This window comes from Hyperolius riggenbachi, chromosome 12, assembly GCF_040937935.1.
Source record: "Hyperolius riggenbachi isolate aHypRig1 chromosome 12, aHypRig1.pri, whole genome shotgun sequence".
Taxonomy (NCBI): domain Eukaryota; kingdom Metazoa; phylum Chordata; class Amphibia; order Anura; family Hyperoliidae; genus Hyperolius; species Hyperolius riggenbachi.
In genome coordinates this window covers 77,688,908-77,706,835 of record NC_090657.1, presented here as the reverse complement: position 1 = coordinate 77,706,835, position 17,928 = coordinate 77,688,908, and the positions used below count along the sequence as shown (strand labels likewise).

The window sequence follows — 17,928 nt, the reverse complement described above, 5'->3', positions numbered from 1 at the left end:
ATAAATTACAGCAGCAAAGAAACAATAGGAGGAGGTCCCTGCCCTTGCGTGCTTACAATCTAAAGAAGCCTCAACCTTTCAGCCTCCAGGCCACCAGGTGCCATTTGGTTGGGCTAGAAATTTATCCTGACTAGGAAATCTTGAACTGAGTAAGACGTTTGGCAGGCACATTTTCTGTTGAGATAGGAGAGGATTACAATACCTCTTGGGCCAGCGTGGATTTATAGCTATTGTCGTGAAATTCTCTGTTTTAAGTCACCTGAGAAATCTGAAGGTTAGTGGGCTAGGAGGAAAGGTGTAAATTAGGGCCAACACTGCAGAAGGTCATCTGTCCCCATGGACAGCCTGCAGGAAACTTGGAAAACAATGCTTGAAGCTTGTGATTGTGACATGAGACAAACAAACAAATGAATTTCCTGAAGACACTAACCGCAAACCCGTAGTTGAAAAATAGTTCAGTGACGAAGAGTTTGGGATTCTAGGAACATAGACTGCATTTTGATGTCAGAGGTTATTTTTCCAGCACTTTAGGGATACTAATTATTTTTATGACTTGAGATCTACGTGCCACTGTGTCATTACACTCATGTTGTTGTTCGATCTTAGGCAATCTGCTAGTTTCTTGAGATTTTGAGTGAAGAATAATAGAGCAAGATGAACTGCTCTCAACTCCAGATTGTTGGAGATTTTTGAGAAGGATTTGGGCCACCAAGTTGTGGCAAACTTTTCCCCAACCTGACTGTCTGGCATCTGTTAACAAGGTTATCTACTTGCTGGGGATAAGAGAAAAACCTTTCTGGAGGTTGGATGTTCTCATCCACCACTGCAGGGAGCACTTTGTGGCTATAAAAATATGGATAGGCTGCTGTACACCAAACTTGTTCCACAGAAGTGGAAAGCTCTGATGAAATATTGTGAGACGCTAATAGCCCCATTTGACCATTGGGATAGTCACTCCGAGCTCTAAAAATAAACAAAAATGGTACTAACCTGGGGCTTTCTGCAGCCCACCGTAGGTCGGGAGGTCCGCCGGTGTGGTCCTGGCTCCTCTCCCAGTCCCTCCGCCGCATTTTTGAGAGGTCAGAGTCCCTTTAAAAAACTCCAAAGACATAAAGACAATCCAGATTGACTGGTAGAAACACTGAATTTCTGATGGTACTTAAGTGTGCTCCTAGGTATATGAAGGATCTCAATGGCTGCAACTAGCCCTTTTATTAATTCTCTAACTACCTAAAGACCTGTAGAAGTTGGAGAGTTCTCAATCTGTGTAGCCATAGAAGTGACTCCGACTCGGCTACAAGGAGAATATCATCAAAATCCTATTGCAAATCTGAGATACTTTTGAATTGGTCAATAGGCATGCGCAGCTATGCATCTTGCAAATTGATGAAAAGCATAACGTTTTTAGAGTAGGTGGATAGAATGATCTGTAAAGATTTCATATTTAATTTTTTTAACAGTATAAATTGGTTGAGTCTCTTAAGGTCTGTGACTGGGTGGCAGTATCCAGACTTTTTCTTCTCAAAAAATAAAGTGAAGTACACAACCTCTAACTTCTTGGAATCTAGACCCTCTCTGACCATGCCCTGATCTAGAGGTTTGGTAACATACAGAATTTGTCTCTTGGTGGGATGTTTTGGAACCTTTAGTTGTTTTGGAAAGATGTTCAAAGAAGGAGACCTAATGCACCATGAGTGACCCACCTGACAGTTGAGATTGCCCAAGGGAGTTTTTTATTGTCCACCCATACCTGCCAGAAAGACGCCAGTCTGGCACCCTTCTACTCAGACATGAGTGGACACATTTTCAGATTTTTTTCTGGAGTTTTCTTAGTAAAGAATGTGCTTTTGATTGCCTTCGACACAGAACTCCTCTTGTACTCACTTCACGGCTTGTATGCCCCGGTATCCCAGAAATGGATTGGAACTCTTTTTAAAAAAAATCTTTGCCTCCAGGGTCTGTGCTCCTGAGGAATCAAGACAGACTTCCCCCCGTGACCCTCTTGACGGCTTCTTCCACTCTGGGACAAAATAAGAAAGATCCATTACATGGATTGTTCACCAGTTCTGATTTGATGCTATGTCAGCAGACCATGGTTTAAGCTAAAGTGCCCTCGATGGCTGCAGCTAATAACAGATTGCACAACTTGATCAAAAGATCTTTCCCCATCTTCCCTGGTTGCTTATTGTGTAGTGTTTTAACTGGTTTTCCTGAAGTCACAGGATTTGTGCTCAGGTGTACTGTAACTGGCTATTATGCAGACAAGAGCAATGCTGTTTGGAGCACTGCGCTCTGCCACTAATACTGACAAATTTGTTGAGGTTTACCAGCAAGATATGGAAAACAAAAGAATGCTTTCTTAAAACAGAAAGAATTTGTGATAATTCAGGTTGGAGTGAGCTCGAGATGTCTCCCAGGCACCACTGCTGAATATATGCAAATTAACCATTGTTGCCTTTAGAAGCTAAACACACCTCCAGATCCGCTGGAATGCAATGATGTGTCAGCTTGTTAATTTGTACAGAGCCTGATGAGGATCAACCAATCCGAAACAGTCTGTATGCATGTTAGATTATTATGGCTCTGTACAAATTAACAAAATGATACATCATTGCATTCCAGCAAATCTGGAGGTGTGTTTAGCTTCTTAGGACAACAATGGTTAATTTGCATATATTCAGCAGTGATGCACTGGGAGACATTTCAAGCTCACTCCAACCTGAATTATTGCAAATTCTTTCTGTTTTAAGAAAGCAAACTTTTGTTTTCCATAACATTTTAGTAAGAGGGTTTTAGGACCATTGTAGCCCCTTACACACTCCTAGTTCTGGTTCACCATGAGCTTGTTGGTTAGTCTGTACCAGCATGATAGAAACTGAGTACTGAAAAAAATAAATCAATTATAGAACAGGACAACAACACTATTGATAGTTTGGAGTTGTCCATAAATAAAAAGCCAATTAAAACCAGTTTAAAATGTAGAGGTAATGTTGAAGAATAAGCTTGAACCAAGCGAGTGATCACGCGCAAATCTGCCTTTATCACACGGAGTAATGCTTTGCATGCGCAAAGCGCTGTGCGCGGCAGACCGCAAGGTAACTGCTGTAATAGCAGTTATCACGCTTCAGTGAATCAAGCCCAATGTATTTATTCTTAAAAGCGTTCGGAAAATCGCTTTACAAAGAGCTTTTTCAAGCGCTTAGCGATTTCCCTATACCTTCCATTGAGCCAAAGCGCTCAGAAATGGTAGAGGCAGCACTTGTGGAAGCGGATCGTAACTGAACCGCTCATATATGGACACTCTCGTAGGGAATCATTGCACAAGTGCTTTTAGGGCGATTTCTAAAATCGCCAGAGCTTAACCACTTTACCACCACGGGCGTAGAAACACGTACCGCCCCTGGTGGTGCCGCCACTGTCCGCGCTCCCGTGCTCGTGCAAACCGCCGCCCACCCGAAGATCAATTAACGGGAAAAACCATATACGGGAACGTATCAATGAACGGGAAAAAGCCCCCCAGCAATGATCAGCTGCTTCTATGAGAAGCAGCGTGATCATTGTGATTTTCCCAGCCTCATTGTGCTTCCTGTAAGCGTACGTCGCATGAACAAAAAATTACTGTCGCCATCTTGTGGCCAAGTAGTAAAACTATATCCAAAAAATTTTTTCATAAATAAATACCTAGTTTTACATTATAAATTAACTCATTACCTCCCACACATCCCAATTTATTTTTTTTTGTAATAAAAAGAAAAATAAATTACAATAAAAATAAATAAATACATAAATAGTTACCTTAGGGACTGAACTCTTTAAATATTTATGTCAAGAGGGTAGAACACTGTTACTTTATAAATAATGGGCTTGTAATTAGGGATGGACGCAAAACTGAAAAAAATGCACCTTTATTTCCAAATAAAATATTGGCGCCAAACATTTTTTAAACGGTGTAATAACTGGGACAAATGGGCAAATACAATACGTGAGTTTTAAATATGGAGGCATGTATTATTTTAAAACTATAATGCCCGAAAACTGAGAAAATAATGATTTTTTTTCTGTTTTTTTCTTATTCTTCCTGTTAAAATGCATTTACAGTAAAGTAGCTCTTGGCAAAATGTACCACCCAAAGAAAGCCTAATTGGTGGTGGAAAAAAACAAGATATAGTTCATTTCATTGTGATAAGTAATGATAAAGTTATAGACAAATGAATGGAAGGAGCGCTGAAAGGTGAAAATTGCTCTGGTGGTCAAGTGGTTAAAAAAATCTGCACAGGCTTATAGTGTGAACAAGCCCTTAAGCAGTATTTTGTACTATGTGCCAATAATATTTTTTGTTAACTGCATAAAAAATAAATAAAACTGAGCAAAATGTTACTTAGTTTTCTAAGTGTTTGGTGTTTCCCTTTAGTAAAAATGAAGGGATGCATTAGCTTAAATGTATCTTAAGTAAGATGTTATATTAGATAGCTGTAATGCCTGTTGAGTCCATTGAGGATTGTAATCACCTCCTTTAAGTGTCATTACTGTCACAACTTAATAAATCACCAATATGAATGCGACCTAAGAATAACATCATAGCTAGCAAGACTGCTATAAGTAAATAGGTTTCCTGGTATGCATAGAGTTATTAGAGATATGTAAGCGTAAAGTGTTAGGGTTCATGGGAACAAGAGACAGCTGAGAGAAAGCAGAGACAGAGTGTGAGGCTACAATAGTCCTACTACAAGGCTGGAATCCCACCTGTGCACATCAGCTGTTCCCTCCCATAGCTTTTACTACGTAATCTTCCCATCCAGCATGACAGAAAGGACAGCAAGGTCAGGGCTATAATGTGAACATACATACATACAGAGCCAAAACAGACCACAGACAGGGATGAGCAAATATTAAATCCCTTACAAACAATGAGGACTCCCCCCCAAGCCATACTGAGTCAAGGTGCTGCATGTGTTCTCTAAAACTGGCACACTCCATGATGCCCCATGTGTGTGCATGTAAGCGTAATTATGACAGATGTAAAGTATCCTCAGATGCGATGGCCGTAAACAGATAAATTAATTTTGCGTGTGCTTGAGGAGGCTGGTGTTATGAAGCCTGCAGCAGAAGTGAGATTAATTAAATGAACCAGGATTTATGGAGGGACAGGAAAAATGAGGGAGAGGGAAGGAATCCGGTCCTGTTGTAAGATGGATGGAGTTTGTCACCAGAATGAAGCATTGTCTAGGTAAAAGACGCAAGACGATGTTGAGCATATTAACCCTCGGCTTCTGGACAAAATAATGATCAAATCCTGAATTTTCTTTATCCCTGAAGACTCTGTTACCATTAATTTAGAATTAACTTTCAAAGTAGAGGAAAGGTGGAGTATACCACTGTCTTACTTACATTTTCCTTTACAGGCCTGCAATTCAGATCCAGAGCTGTTAAGTGGGTTATGTAAAAATGACTGCTCCCACAGACATGAGTGAACCCAGTGATAAACGCCTACAATCATCTAGCAGAGCCATTGCTTCATTCACTAGCCCCTCCGTCTCCTCATCTAGGGCCCCATGCAATTGCTGAGCTCACCTGCATTAACTGCTGGCAAGATCTAAAATCTGATTACAAAACCATTCAACCATTCACTGTTGGAACTGTAGCTTCCAACCAACAATACGGAGAAAAATTACACAGCCCCCTCCCCAAAGTTGTTTTTAAGCCCTTGTACTGCATGCAGGCTAGTATAGCCCGGGTGGCTGAGCCTACCTATGTGGGGCTTTGCCATACTAGCCTATACCAGCCAGCATGGTACATGATATTTCTGAGGAATCCCATTGTATAGTGAGAAACCAATAGGAAACCCCAACAGTTCCTCCACTGTGTGACCTCAGCACAGGTGTGCCGGGGTCACGCATGATGCAAGGCGCACATGCACCGCAGGTCACACAGTAGAGGAACTGTAACCAGGAAGTGCCAAGGAGGACGCTGTAACCCGGAAGGACAGCAGATGTTTTGGATGACCAAAGCGAGACAGAGGAGGAGAAGTTAGCGCAACAGGGTCAGGTGAGGTATTTCATGGGTTAGTTAGTTAGTTAGTGTAGTGTAGTTGGTGGTGGCAGCAAGGGTTAGTGAAGTGTAGTGTAGTTGGTGGTGGCAGCAGGGGATAGTGAAGTATAGTGTAGTTGGTGGTGGCAGCAGGGGTTAGTGAAGTGTACTGTAGTTGGTGGTGGCAGCAGGGGTTAGTGAAGTGTAGTGTAGTTGGTGGTGGCAGCAGGGGTTAGTGAAGTGTAGTGTAGTTGGTGGTGGCAGCAGGGGTTAGTGAAGTGCAGTGTAGTTGGAGGTGGCAGCAGGTGCTAGTGAAGTATAGTGTAGTTGGTGGTGGCAGCAGGGGTTAGTGAAGTGTACTATAGTTGGTGGTGGCAGCAGGGGTTAGTGAAGTGTACTATAGTTGGTGGTGGCAGCAGGGGTTAGTGAAATGTAGTGTAGTTGGTGGTGGCAGCAGGGGTTAGTGAAGTGCAGTGTAGTTGGTGGTGGCAGCAGGGGTTAGTGAAGTGTAGTGTAGTTGGTGGTGGCAGCAGGGGCTAGAGAAGTGTAGTGTAGTTGGTGGTGGCAGCATGAGTTAGTGAAGTGTAGTGTAGTTGGTGGTGGCAGCAGGGGCTAGTGAAGTGTAGTGTAGTTGGTGGTGGCAGCAGGGGTTAGTGAAGTGTAGTGTAGTTGGTGGTGGCAGCAGGGGCTAGTGAAGTGTAGTGTAGTTGGTGGTGGCAGCAGGGGTTAGTGAAGTGTACTGTAGTTGGTGGTGGCAGCAGGGACTAGTGAAGTGTAGTGTAGTTGGTGGTGGCAGCAGGAGTTAGTGAAGTGTAGTGTAGTTGGTGGTGGCAGCAGGGGCTAGTGAAGTGTAGTGTAGTTGGTGGTGGCAGCAGGGGTTAGTGAAGTGTAGTGTAGTTGGTGGTGGCAGCAGGGACTAGTGAAGTGTAGTGTAGTTGGTGGTGGCAGCAGGGGTTAGTGAAGTGTAGTGTAGTTGGTGGTGGCAGCAGGGGTTAGTGAAGTGCAGTGTAGTTGGTGGTGGCAGCAGGGGTAAGTGAAGTGCAGTGTAGTTGGTGGTGGCAGCAGGGGTTAGTGAAGTGTAGTGTAGTTGGTGGTGGCAGCAGGGGATAGTGAAGTGTAGTGTAGTTGGTGGTGGCAGCAGGGGTTAGTGAAGTGTAGTGTAGTTGGTGGTGGCAGCAGGGGTTAGTGAAGTGCAGTGTAGTTGGTGGTGGCAGCAGGGGTTAGTGAAGTGCAGTGTAGTTGGAGGTGGCAGCAGGTGCTAGTGAAGTGTAGTGTAGTTGGTGGTGGCTCCTGCAGCCTTACAGTCCAGAACTTTATTAAGGTCCGCTTTGCAAATAAAAACACATACACTTACAATTTCAAAAAGAAACCCTCCCACTGACATTGGTATTACTACAACCACTTGCTTGAAGAGATATACTCCTGGCTGTCACACATATACCACACACCCTGTTTGGAGTTTTTGCGTGATCAATTTACCATATATTATAGATTACAGACTAATACAGGAATCTATAGTTATTTTAAAAAATGATAGCGCATTGTAAATAGTAAAGGTGCTGGGACTGGGGTCTCACGAGATTACTCAAAGGTTAAGGCCCGGTTCACATTAGCGGTCGCCGTCCGGAATCGCCGTGCCGGAGCCGGACCGCATGCGGAACGGACGGAACGGACGCACGGCATAGCAATGAAAGTCTATGCGTCCGTTCACATGCGTCCGTTTCGTCTGGACCGGAGCCGGACCGGATCCGGACTCCGGCATAGGATCCAACATGCGCTATTTTTTGGTCCGGCTCCTCCGGCAGACGTATCCGGAGCGGAGCCGGACTGTTGCATCTGGCCAATACAAACCAATGAGAACCGGAGAGCACACAACACACTGGCTATAAAAACCGGACGTTCTACCCCACTTCCTATGCTTTTTCTATGGTATAGTGGCCATTTTGGATGGGGACCACATGGGCCCAGCGTTCACAGAGTGGAGCAGTAGCGATTTCATGCTGGAGCTCTTTGGCAGCAACATGTCTGATGATATGTCTGATAACGAGGAGGTGAGGCCCTACACAGCAGAAGACCTCATCCTACAGGTGCAGCAGATACCAGCCCTGTGGGACAAGGGGGATGCGGACCACAGCAACGTAAAAAAATGCAGAGGCCTGTGGAAAAAAATTGCCAAGCTGTACGTGGAGGGCTTTGAAAACTTGAGCAAGAGACAGCAAGCCACAGAGGGTATGGTGACTAGAAGTGTTTGGGGGGGCTTGTGGTTTTGTTTGCTTGTGATGTATTCCACTTTTGCTATTGATTTGTGTCACCCACGTGTTGCCCATCCACCCGTGGCCCACCCACCTGTTCCCCACCCACCTGTACCCCACCTGTGATGTATCCCACCCACCTGTGATGTATCCCACCCACCTGTACCCCACCAGTGATGTATCCCACCCACCTGTACCCCACCTGTGATGTATCCCACCCACCTGTGATGTATCCCACCCACCTGTACCCCACCTGTGATGTATCCCACCCACCTGTACCCCACCTGTGATGTATCCCACCCACCTGTACCCTACCTGTGATGTATCCCACCCACCTGTACCCCACCTGTGATGTATCCCACCCACCTGTGATGTATCCCACCCACCTGTACCCAACCTGTGATGTATCCCACCCACCTGTACCCGACCTGTGATGTATCCCACCCACCTGTGATGTATCCCACCCACCTGTACCCCACCTGTGATGTATCCCACCCACCTGTGATGTATCCCACCCACCTGTGATGTATCTCACCCACCTGTACCCCACCTGTGATGTATCCCACCCACCTGTGATGTATCCCACCCACCTGTGATGTATCCCACCCACCTGTACCCCACCTGTGATGTATCCCACCCACCTGTGATGTACCCCACCTGTGCACATAAAACATACACAATGACCAATTATTAAACAACAATTTATTTTAAAAAATTAACACATTTTAAATCACTTAAAAACTTTAAACTACAAAATATACACATTTCAACAAAACATATAAAAAACCAAACATTCACCCTCGTCCTGGTGGTGTGTTAAAATAAAGTCTCAGTCGGTCCCTGTTCCGCAGTGACACTACCCTTGGCCTGGTTGCATACCTCCTCAGGGGCATTAGTGGCAGCACATTCGGGGGTTCCGGAGTCTCTCTTTCCTCCTGCCGCACAAAGTTGTGGAGGATGCATGCTGCCTTCACCACGACAACTGCGTTGGCCGGTTTCAGCAGCATGGGCGTGTGGAACACCCTCCACTTTGACACCAGGATCCCAAATGTGCACTTCACCATTCTCCTTGCATGGCTCAACCGAGCATTGAAGTGTAGCTGGCTGGCATCAAGTCCCCTGTCTGGGTACGGTCGCATTACATGGTCAGACAGGGCGAAGGCCTCGTCCCCCACAAACACATAGGGGTAGGCCGGTGCCCTTGTCCCAGGCCAGGGTCTGTCACGGGGGAGACGCAGTCTGCCTTCCTCCATCAGCCGGCAAAGGGTCGTACGCTGGAAGATTCCAGAGTCATTGGAACTACCGTACGACCCCACATCCACGTACACAAACTTGTAGTCCGCATCTGCCACTGCCATTAGAACAATGCTAAAGTATTTTTTATAGTTGAAATAATGGCTGCCACTCCCCACGGGTTTCTGAATCCGGATGTGTTTCCCATCCAGTGCGCCAACACAATTAGGAAACTTGCACTCGGTCCAGAAGCCCTGGGCGATCTCCTCCCATTTCTTGGTGTCTGGCACTGGCATGTATCTGGCCCTCAGTCGCGTCCAAATGATCCTCGAAGTCCTCACGACGATGCCTGCCACCGTGCTCTTCCCAATACGAAATGTCACATGTAGCGATGTATATGTTTGTCCAGTTGCCATGTACCTACAAGAGAAATAATCAAAATCAATTTTTCATGTCGTTACAGGAGAAAGGTTCAAGACAAGGTGGCGCAATATCCGGGATGCCTACGTAAAATTTCTATGCAGGAAAGCAATTGCCGAAAGAAGTGGCAGTGGCGGCGGAAAGCGCACAAAGCAATACCAATTCGCCAAGCAATTAACTTTCATAAATGCAAGCGTGGAACCTAGACAGTAAGTACCACTACTGTGGGCAGGAACTGAGAACTCATTGTACCAGACAACTACCATGACTTCGGCCATGTATTGCTAAAACTTGCCTCAATTCCCATGGCTTTAGCAAACTTTTCTCAAATGCTTTATCAAACGTTTGCTACAAACGGTTGATATAGTGTTTGATAAGTGTTTGCTAGCTCTGTGAATTGACGCCACATGCTGTTTGGCAAACCAATAAATATTGTTTTTATCTACAGGACTGAAGACAATTTGGAGCAAGAGGAACCGACCGAGGAGGCACGCTTCAGCAGTGAGGAGAGCTTGGTGGATGATGAGGTCACCGATGTGACATATTGCCCCGAGGAGAGGAGTAGGAGGAGGGAGTCCTTCCCTGTCAAATCTCTCGACATTGAGGTTGACTTGGGCGAAGAAAGCTGTGATTTGGAGGTTGCAGGACCGAGTGTGGCAGAAGCTGCACCTCCACAATCGACCGGTATGGAAGCTCCAGGGGACCAAGAGCAAAGAGAGGAGCACAGAGAGACTGCAGCACAACCAGCGCGCAGGGCAACCCCTACGCAAGCCAGAGGACGGGAAGATGCTACCACCCCACCACTGAGGCGTCGAGGTGCCCTCCCCCCAACAAGAAGAGAGACAGAGTCCGAGATGTCCGGGGCTGTCTCCGGACTTCTCGGGATTCTGCAGAGCCACCAAACTCTCATAACCCGGCAGTTGCAAGATGGGGACAGGGGCCATATCATGGAGCAGTACAAGGCCCACATCAGTTCACTGCAATGTGAGCTCGAAGCTGTACATGGGCACTACAGGGACGAGCTTAAAATGATGCATGAGATGCACAGAGGAGAAATCGACCAACTGCGTGCGCAGCATCATCAGTCGGTGGGCCAGCTGCAGAACATGATGCAGCAAATGCATCAACAAAGTAAGGAACTGCTGAAATTGCAGGCACACCCGTGTTTTCACACTGTGATGTCTCTACTACCGTATTTGGAAAAGGTGCCTTCCCAAAACATGATGGCGTGCCATTCAACTTTGCTGGAGGCGATCAAACAACACATGGACACGCCATTGCTCCAACCACCATTTTTTAGACCCCCACAACCTACAGTGGTGCCCCCCTGGCAATCTTCATCACAGATGTACACTGGCTACAGAGGCAGTCAATACGGACCGCCGCTGTCAGGGTCCAGCTCATCCACGACCAGCACCCAAGAAAGTCCGGATTTCCAGGCAGCAACTCCCACCTTCTCTAGTAGTGGTGTCAATACAATTTGAAAAAAACAGTCATATTGTTCCTGGACATGCTCCTCTGAATACCTCCGAACATCGGAGGAAGGATACCATCCCAGGGCTTTTTAGCCGAACCTTTTCCCTACCCCATCTCCTTCAACCAAGGTTCAGAGGTGTTCAGATGAATATGTCAGGGTACTTTTGTTTTTGCTGGACTTGAACTTTAGGGCCTGGTGTCCCCGAAAGACACTACCTGGGTCACAACCTTGTGCCTGTTGCACTGCACCTGTAGTCCTGCACCTGTGCCTTTGGTTCCTCTTGCTCCTTACTTTGTTGTTGTTCCTAATCACTTGCACAAGACCCTTGGAACCATGGATGACGGACACCTTGACTGGTCGGTGAGAGGCCTAGCCTTTTCACTGACCTGTGTCCTTGATCCATGGCTCCGAGGGTCATGTGCCAGTGGTTAGGTTTTGGAAGCACTAATTTAGGGCCTGGTGTCCCCGAAAGACACTACCTGGGTCACAACCTTGTGCCTGTTGCACTGCACCTGTAGTCCTGCACCTGTGCCTTTGGTTCCTCTTGCTCCTTACTTTGTTGTTGTTCCTAATCACTTGCACAAGACCCTTGGAACCATGGATGAAGGACACCTTGACTGGTCGGTGAGCGGCCTAGCCTTTTCACTGACCTGTGTCCTTGATCCATGGCTCCGAGGGTCATGTGCCAGTGGTTAGGTTTTGGAAGCACTAATTTAGGGCCTGGTGTCCCCGAAAGACACTACCTGGATCACAACCTTGTGCCTGTTGCACTAGATCTGTAGTCCTGCACCTCTGCCGTCGGTTCCTCTTGCTCGTCACTTTGTTGTTGTTGTTCCTAACCACTTGCACAAGACCCTTGGAACCATGGATGAAGGACACCTTGACTGGTCGGTGAGAGGCCTAGCCTTTTCACTGACCTGTGTCCTTGATCCATGGCTCCGAGGGTCATGTGCCAGTGGTTAGGTTTTGGAAGCACTTTAATTTTAGGGACTGGTGTCCCCGAAAGACACTACCTGGGTCACAACCTTGTGCCTGTTGCACTAGACCTGTAGTCCTGCACCTCTGCCGTCGGTTCCTCTTGCTCGTCACTTTGTTGTTGTTGTTCCTAACCACTTGCACAAGACTCTTGGAACCATGGATGAAGGACACCTTCACTGGTCGGTGAGAGGCCTAGCCTTTTCACTGACCTGTGTCCTTGATCCATGGCTCAGAGGGTCATGTGCCAGTGGTTAGGTTTTGGAAGCACTTTAATTTTAGGGACTGGTGTCCCCGAAAGACACTACCTGGGTCACAACCTTGTGCCTGTTGCACTAGACCTGTAGTCCTGCACCTCTGCCGTCGGTTCCTCTTGCTCGTCACTTTGTTGTTGTTGTTCCTAACCAGTTGCACAAGACCCTTGGAACCATGGATGAAGGACACCTTGACTGATCGGTGAGAGGCCTAGCCTTTTCACTGACCTGTGTCCTTGATCCATGGCTCCGAGGGTCATGTGTCAGTGGTTAGGTTTTGGAAGCACTTTAATTTTAGGGACTGGTGTCCCCGAAAGACACTACCTGGGTCACAACCTTGTGCCTGTTGCACTAGACCTGTAGTCCTGCACCTCTGCCGTCAGTTCCTCTTGCTCGTCACTTTGTTGTTGTTGTTCCTAACCACTTGCACAAGACCCTTGGAACCATGGATGAAGGACACCTTGACTGGTCGGTGAGAGGCCTAGCCTTTTCACTGACCTGTGTCCTTGATCCATGGCATCCGAGGGTCATGTGCCAGTGGTTAGGTTTTGGAAGCACTTTAATTTTAGGGACTGGTGCCCCCGAAAGACACTACCTGGGTCACAACCTTGTGCCTGTTGCACTAGACCTGTAGTCCTGCACCTCTGCCGTCGGTTCCTCTTGCTCATCACTTTGTTGTTGTTGTTCCTAACCACTTGCACAAGACCCTTGGAACCATGGATGAAGGACACCTTGACTGGTCGGTGAGAGGCCTAGCCTTTTCACTGACCTGTGTCCTTGATCCATGGCTCCGAGGGTCATGTGCCAGTGGTTAGGTTTTGGAAGCACTTTAATTTTAGGGACTGGTGTCCCCAAAAGACACTTGGGCAGCTATGCCCTGCAACTCTTCCCGCACAAAGTTGGTGGTTGGTGTTCCTCAACACTGACCGGGCTATACCATAGAAATGTTTTGTCTTCCATGTTGGAAGAATATTTTCATGTTGAAAAGGTTAATAATTGTTTTTTATAAAAAAAAAAAATTGTTTTTACATACCTCAGTGTGATGAGTAGTTGTTCTTGTGGTGTGACTGCTCTCCTGAACGTGGTATCCTTCTTCCTTAGGTCATCCTTCACCATCTCCAAGAGGGTATCAAACCTGTCAGGAGATGGAAAGGAAGAAGCTGTAAAGTATGTTGTGGGACAAGGTGTTGGGTGGAGGATGGGGGAGGTGTGTTTACAGAGGTTTGGGAGTGTTGTGGAGGGTGGGGGTGTAGTGTATAGCTAGGTATACAGGGGTGTGGGGGTCAGGGTGGTGTGTTTAGCTAGGTATACAGGGATGAGGTGTTGTGGGGGTGAGGGTGGGGTGTTTAGGGATGGTGGGGGTTGGTGTATTTAGGCCTAAATACTTACAGGGGAATAGACATCCGAGTGTAGCTGTAGAACTTCTGTGGGTGTCGTCTGAGGTCCCGGTGGAGGGCCTGGAACTCTCCCTTCCTCTGCCTCCTGGCTAGTAGAGGGTGCACCCACCATCTCCTGCGAGGAGCACGCCTTCTCCCCACATAGTAGTAGGTGAACAACAGGAAGGAGAGAATTCCCAGGTAATACGAGTAAAAAATGACTGGATCCATGGTCCCAAATGCAGTCTCTGTATCCACGGATGGTCTCCACACGTCCACCTGTCTCCAACAATGACCCCAGAGCTTCTGCTGACCTCCCAGACCCCAGGTATTTATACAGGTTGTTATCTCTTTAAGAAACCGGATCCGGACCGCAACCGTGTTCATACCGCACGGAAAACGGATGCAAACGGACCGGATCCGGACCTGATCCGGATAGGAACCGTACGGATTAGGTCCGGTCCGGATCCGGTGCAGTCCGGACATCCGTTCCGGTTTTTACAAAACCGCAAGTGTGAACGGGGCCTTAGGCATGGTCACATCTGCTGAGCACTGCCTGACACCACCCTCCCCGCATTGCAACTCACCAGTCCAAGCACACTGTTCCTCCCTTGCACCCCATCGTCATCCTGCTGCCTGCTTCCTCTCTATCACACGATGCATGTTATTGCGCAATGACGTGACATTTCCTAGCGAAGAGGCAGCCAACAGGGAAAACCCACCACCACCACAACCGCAACAAAGGTAACACTGGGACCCCCTTTTACACCCCTCACACCAAATTCAGCCCCTGAGCGCTACCGGACACCTCTCCTCCCCCCGCATTGCAACTCACCTGTCCAAGCAGCTGTTCCGCCATTGCTTCCTATCTTCATCCTGCTGCCTGCCTCTTTTCTATCACCCGATGCATGTTATTGCGTAATGACATGTAATGTGTCATAGCGCAGAGGCAGCCAACGGGTAAGAAGACAGAGAGTGAGGATGGAGCAGCGCGCAGGAACAGGTGAGTTGAAATGCTAATCATGCTGAGGCCTGGTGAGCATAGTAGAGCTGTGGGGGATGATCAAGGAAGGGGGGGGGGGGCAGCAGTGTGGGGGGCCTGGCAGAGCTTGAGGGCTCTGGGGCAATTGCCCAACTTGCCCCAATGGTAGCGCAGACCCTGAGTCTCTGCACCAGTACAGAGATATGGTTGTCTGCGGCATTAGAGGAGATGCAGCAGAGCTCACTGCAACCTTATGGCAGGGAAGGCCAACACCCTACATGCTGTGCAACTTGGTGTACTGTTTATTGATGTAGAACAATCTTGGTATAGATTTAATTTAAGAAGCACCATTGGTTTATAGCATTAATGTACTGGATGCAGCCTTACATGTACAGAGAAAAGGCAAATATTGTCACAATTCAACAGTGAAGGGCCTGCACATGACAAGAGTCTCGGTTCCATTATAAAGAGCTGCGTGTTCATTCTCCGAGTGAGGTCTTAGTGCGTCGCTAGAGATGCTGCTCTAAACATGTGTCAGCGAGATGGATGGATTTATTAAGTGAGGGAGGCTCACTGTGACAGTCCAGGCTGTGTAATATACAGTTAAAGAGCCTCATAGAGCAGAGGGGATGTGGGAATCAGCGGAAAGGAGAAGCAATGCTTGAACTTATCATACATCTCGCTGGGAGCCTGACAGGGGACAGAGAGCAACACTGAGTAACACTTATCATCGGCATCTGGCCAAGCAATGTTATACAGGAAAAGTACTTCATAAGCCATGATTTATAGCCTTTTACTGTGCCACCAGCAAACACTTCTTCTGACTGGGATAACATCTCATACTGTATAAATGTCTAGTCTAAGTACCATAATAAAACCGATGTAATATTCTGTTACTGTCTAGACAGAAAGTGAGGCAAACTCTTACAACTGGGGCACAGACTGAAATAAAAATCCTTAATAGTTTCCAACCCCTTTCCTATAGCCGTAAAGGATACCAGAGATGAATTTAGAAATTCTTCTTTTACTTACCTGGGACCTCTTCCAGCCCCCATAGGTTTGTATGTCTCTACCTGTCCTCCGTGGACTTCTCTTCGCTCAGCTGTTCGGCTCACTACTGCAGCCAAGTCACCCAGTCGTGCAATCCTGCGCATGCGTTGGCCCGGCGGCACATGTCCTTGAACATGCTCCAGTGGGCCGGAGCATTCTGCCCATGCGCGTCTCCCAGACATGATGTAGTGCGCATGCGCAGAAGGATGCACACCGCCGGGCCCATGCATGTGACTTGGCTGCTAGTGTGCCGAAGAACTGAGCAAAGAGGAGGACCAAGAGGATGGGACATACAAATCCAGGGGTCTGGAAGAAGGCCCAGGTAAGTAAAAGAACAATTTTTAAATTCACCTCTGGTATCCTTTAAAGAGGCACTGTAGTGAAAAATAGTAGAATGCAGTACATTATTCAAGTAACCCACTTTTATGAGAATTTTTCTGGTTTCCGCAGCAGGAGCACTTTCTATATACACCTGTATATTGGTCCTTTCCCAGTGATGCTTTGCCTAGGCTCATTTAGATATTAAAAATTCTACACCCCCCTCTAGAGCCTTCTGGGAGACCAGGTATATTTTTTTCTAGGCAAACACTGACTAAAATCATTATAAATTAATATTGCGGGGGAAAAAAATTTATTTTATTCATTCAATTATTGTCATTACAGTTCCTCTGTAGGCTTTCCTTAAATTTGGAAAAAAAAACATAACATTAAATAAAATTGTGGTTTCCTACTGTACTTGTTATTACCCATACAGTTACCATATTAGCTTTTGTGCACAAGTAATATTGTCAGTTTACAATTCACAGGTTCCCAAAGTCCAGTTTATCTACTCTGACAGCTGTCACTGCTTTTTACTGCATAGCTGCTGTATTTATATATTAAAATCTATCTAGTGATCTCTACTCAGCTCTTTCTGCTTCTCAGCTCAGTAAAGCTTAAGGTCCGTACACACGCCGGACTGGAGGCAACGACGGGTCCGCCGTCACCTTCCGCTGGGTGGGCATTTCAGGGACAGTCCGGCGTGTGTACAGTCTGTCGGCGGACTGATACGGCTGTTTCTGAACAGCCGTATCAGTCTGCAGACAGACTGTACACACGCCGGACTGTCGCTGGAACGACCACCCAGCGGGAGGTGACGACGGACCCGTTGTTGCCTCCAGTCCGGCGTGTGTACGGACCTTTAGTTTTGGCAGTTAGGTAATGTTTACTTAAAGAGAATCTGTATTGTTAAAATCGCTCAAAAGTAAACATACCAGTGTGTTAGGGGACATCTCCTATTACCCTCTGTCACAATTTCACTGCTCCCCGCCGCATTAAAAGTGGTTAAAAACAGTTTTAAAAAGTTTGTTTATAAACAAACAAAATGGCCACCAAAACAGGAAGTAGGTTGATGTACAGTATGTCCACACATAGAAAATACATCCATACACAAGCAGGCTGTATACACCCTTCCTTTTGAATCTCAAGAGATCATTTGTGTGTTTCTTTCCCCCTGCAGCTATCTTCCACTGAAGTGTCAGGCTGTTTCTTCCTGCAGAGTGCAGACAGCTCTGCCTGTATGTAATTCCTCAGTATGTGAAAGCCCAGCCAGCTCAGAGGAGGATTTATCCAGCTTGTAAAAGATAAGAGAGAAGAGAGAAGCTCCCCTAATATAAATAATACACAGGCAGTGTGCAGAGAGGGGCCTGGAGGGGGGAGATGCATCACAGAACCACAACACTGAAGAACTTGGCAGCCTTCCAGACACAGGCTGACAAGTCTGACAAGAGAGAGATAAGTTGATTTATTACAGAGATGGTGATAGTAGAACGTGCTGCAGTAAGCCAGAACACATTAGAATAGCTTTTGGGACTTGTAGGATGATAAAAAACAGGATGCAATT

The 17,928-nt window shown here is 46.8% G+C and overlaps 1 protein-coding gene and 1 long non-coding RNA gene across 3 annotated transcripts in view; one reads left to right on the top strand and one right to left on the bottom strand.

The window, feature by feature from the left end:
* Positions 1-17,928, top strand: part of LOC137542453 (uncharacterized) — a 207,467-nt gene that overhangs the window by 174,948 nt on the left and 14,591 nt on the right. The gene's annotated exons all lie outside the window — the stretch shown is intronic.
* On the bottom strand, positions 1,975-13,747 carry LOC137541916 (uncharacterized). Its single transcript, XM_068263489.1, has 3 exons — positions 13,672-13,747; positions 9,363-9,932; positions 1,975-2,020 (listed from the first exon to the last, which is right to left on the bottom strand). Exons 2-3 carry the CDS (start codon positions 9,926-9,928, stop codon positions 1,975-1,977), a joined length of 612 nt encoding a protein of 203 aa, XP_068119590.1. The 5' UTR covers positions 9,929-9,932; positions 13,672-13,747.